This window comes from Rattus norvegicus, chromosome 1, assembly GCF_021556685.1.
Source record: "Rattus norvegicus strain SHRSP/BbbUtx chromosome 1, alternate assembly SHRSP_T2T, whole genome shotgun sequence".
In the NCBI taxonomy this organism is placed as follows: Eukaryota; Metazoa; Chordata; class Mammalia; order Rodentia; family Muridae; genus Rattus; species Rattus norvegicus.
In genome coordinates this window covers 88,222,356-88,225,000 of record NC_141534.1, presented here as the reverse complement: position 1 = coordinate 88,225,000, position 2,645 = coordinate 88,222,356, and the positions used below count along the sequence as shown (strand labels likewise).

General features: G+C 49.1%; 1 protein-coding gene across 1 annotated transcript in view; it reads left to right on the top strand.

Moving 5' to 3' along the window:
- Positions 1 to 2,296, top strand: part of C5ar1 (complement C5a receptor 1) — a 10,480-nt gene extending 8,184 nt beyond the window's left edge. Inside the window, 1 exon segment of the mRNA NM_053619.2 lies at positions 577 to 2,296. Within this exon segment, the coding sequence (NP_446071.1) occupies positions 577 to 1,632 (1,056 nt within the window). The 3' untranslated portion in view covers positions 1,633 to 2,296.
- The last annotated feature ends 349 nt before the right edge of the window (positions 2,297 to 2,645 follow it).

Genomic DNA, 2,645 nt, shown 5'->3' with positions numbered 1-2,645 from the left:
GACCTGAGGTCTATCCTAGGACCCACATAAAGGTTGAGGGAGAGAACAGACTGCACAAGGTTATCCCGACTTCCGTGTGTGTGTCATGGCATGCAGATGCATGCATACATGGACAGTAAAAAATTAGAAAAACACCTCACTGGTCAGTCATCGCATGCCTTTAATCCCAGCACTCAGGAGGCAGAGGCAGGCGGAATTCTGTAAGAGTGGAGCCAGCCTGGTCTAGAGTGAGACTCTTTCTCAATTCCGTCACCTTCCCACCCCACCCCACCCCAAATACTGGATTAAAGCCCAGGTATGGAGGGCCTTGTTTGTAGTCTCAGTGTTTGGGTAGCTGAAGTTGATGGACTGACATGATTTCAGTTCAGCCTGGGCTACACAGTGAGCTTAAGACCAGTTTGGGTTACTTACCAGAGAACCTGTCTGTCTCAAAATAAAATCTACAAACTACACTGGTTTTATAGGTCTTCAGTATCCCTTGGTAGTGCTGAGACTCAGAAAGATGGGCAATGAATGCTCCAGTCCCCTGGGAATGTGTCTACCAACTCACACAGTCTACCTGTTTGATTTGCTTAGGACCCCATAAGTAACGACAGCAGTGAAATCACCTATGATTACTCTGATGGAACCCCAAATCCTGACATGCCTGCAGATGGCGTTTACATTCCGAAGATGGAACCTGGGGACATTGCAGCCCTTATTATCTACTTGGCCGTGTTCCTGGTAGGAGTTACCGGAAATGCCCTGGTGGTGTGGGTGACAGCCTTTGAGGCCAAACGTACTGTCAACGCCATTTGGTTTCTGAATCTGGCGGTGGCCGACCTCCTCTCGTGCTTGGCACTGCCTATCCTGTTTACGTCCATTGTAAAGCATAACCACTGGCCCTTCGGTGACCAGGCCTGTATAGTCCTGCCCTCGCTCATTCTGCTCAACATGTACTCCAGCATCCTGCTGCTGGCCACTATTAGTGCCGACCGTTTCCTGCTGGTGTTCAAACCCATCTGGTGTCAGAAGTTCCGCCGGCCTGGCCTGGCCTGGATGGCTTGCGGAGTAACCTGGGTCTTAGCATTGCTCCTCACCATTCCGTCCTTCGTGTTCCGGCGGATACATAAGGACCCCTACTCAGATAGCATTCTATGTAATATTGACTATAGTAAGGGTCCGTTCTTCATAGAGAAGGCTATAGCCATCCTGCGGCTGATGGTGGGTTTCGTGTTGCCTCTGCTCACTCTTAACATCTGCTACACCTTCCTCCTGATCCGGACCTGGAGTCGCAAGGCCACGCGCTCCACCAAGACGCTCAAAGTGGTGATGGCGGTGGTCACATGTTTCTTTGTCTTCTGGCTACCCTACCAGGTAACAGGGGTGATATTAGCTTGGCTGCCCCGGTCCTCATCCACTTTTCAGTCAGTGGAGAGGCTGAACTCCTTGTGCGTTTCCCTGGCCTACATCAACTGCTGTGTTAACCCTATCATCTACGTCATGGCTGGCCAGGGTTTCCATGGGAGACTCCGAAGGTCACTCCCCAGCATCATACGAAACGTGCTCTCTGAGGACTCCTTGGGCAGGGACAGCAAGAGTTTCACTCGGTCCACGATGGATACCTCCACCCAGAAGAGTCAGGCAGTGTAGAGGAGATGCCACAACTGCCTAGCTGCTCCTTTTCCAGTCCTCCTCCCCTTCCTCCTTCCTCCTCTCACCCCTCCTCCCTTCCTCCCATCTCTTTGCATGTTTAATTTTATGTGATTCTCTTTAAATTGCCCTGACTAGCCTTGAGCCCAGGATGCTCACGGATGCTGAGATTATAGGTAAAAATTCCTTTGGAGAGAAACATCACATTAAGATATTACTGGGCTTTTTTTCTGAGGCAGGCCTTGGCCTCGTTGCCCATCTGCAGTGTCTAGGCAGATACACCTAGTGATGACGTCTAGGGGTCAGGTAACAGAGAACCCAGGTCTCGAGGGAACCCGGGGCTCACGGATACACTACGTGAGTAAGCTATAGCCCTAGACTCCAGGCAACAAATAAGCACCCACCCTTTATTTCTTTTCTATGTCTGATTTTTTTGTTTATTTGAGACAAAGTCCATGTAGGCTAGTCTAGCCATGGACTCCTCCTGTGATCATCCTCCAGAGGTCGAGACTGTAGACCTGTGCTACCATGCCCGACCTATCCTTTATTTCTGCAATTTTGTCTTTTCAAAAATGGTATTCGACAGAACCCAACATATCCAAGTTTTGTAAAAACAACTGTGCACGGCTTACACGATAAAAAATTTTTGTTTTTTTAAAAAGGTACAGAAATGTGTTGTTTAATTTTTTTAAAAGCATGTATTTATCTATTTTGTGGGGGGTGGTGCTGGGCGAATGACACGGTATGTATGTGGAGGTCAGAGGATGACCCGTTGGATTTGGTTCTCTCATTGCAACCAGGAAGGTCCTCGGAATTGAACCCAGGTCCTCAGGCTTGGCAGCAAACACCTTTACCTGCTGAGATGTACTGTTTTATAAGGCGTTCTTTCAGCTTAGTGAATGTGTGTGCATGAGCGTGTGTGTTGGCTAGAAAATACGTACAGATCAACACCGGAAGTACCACACGAGCGACACCGGAAGTACCACACGAGCGACACCGGAAGTATCACACGA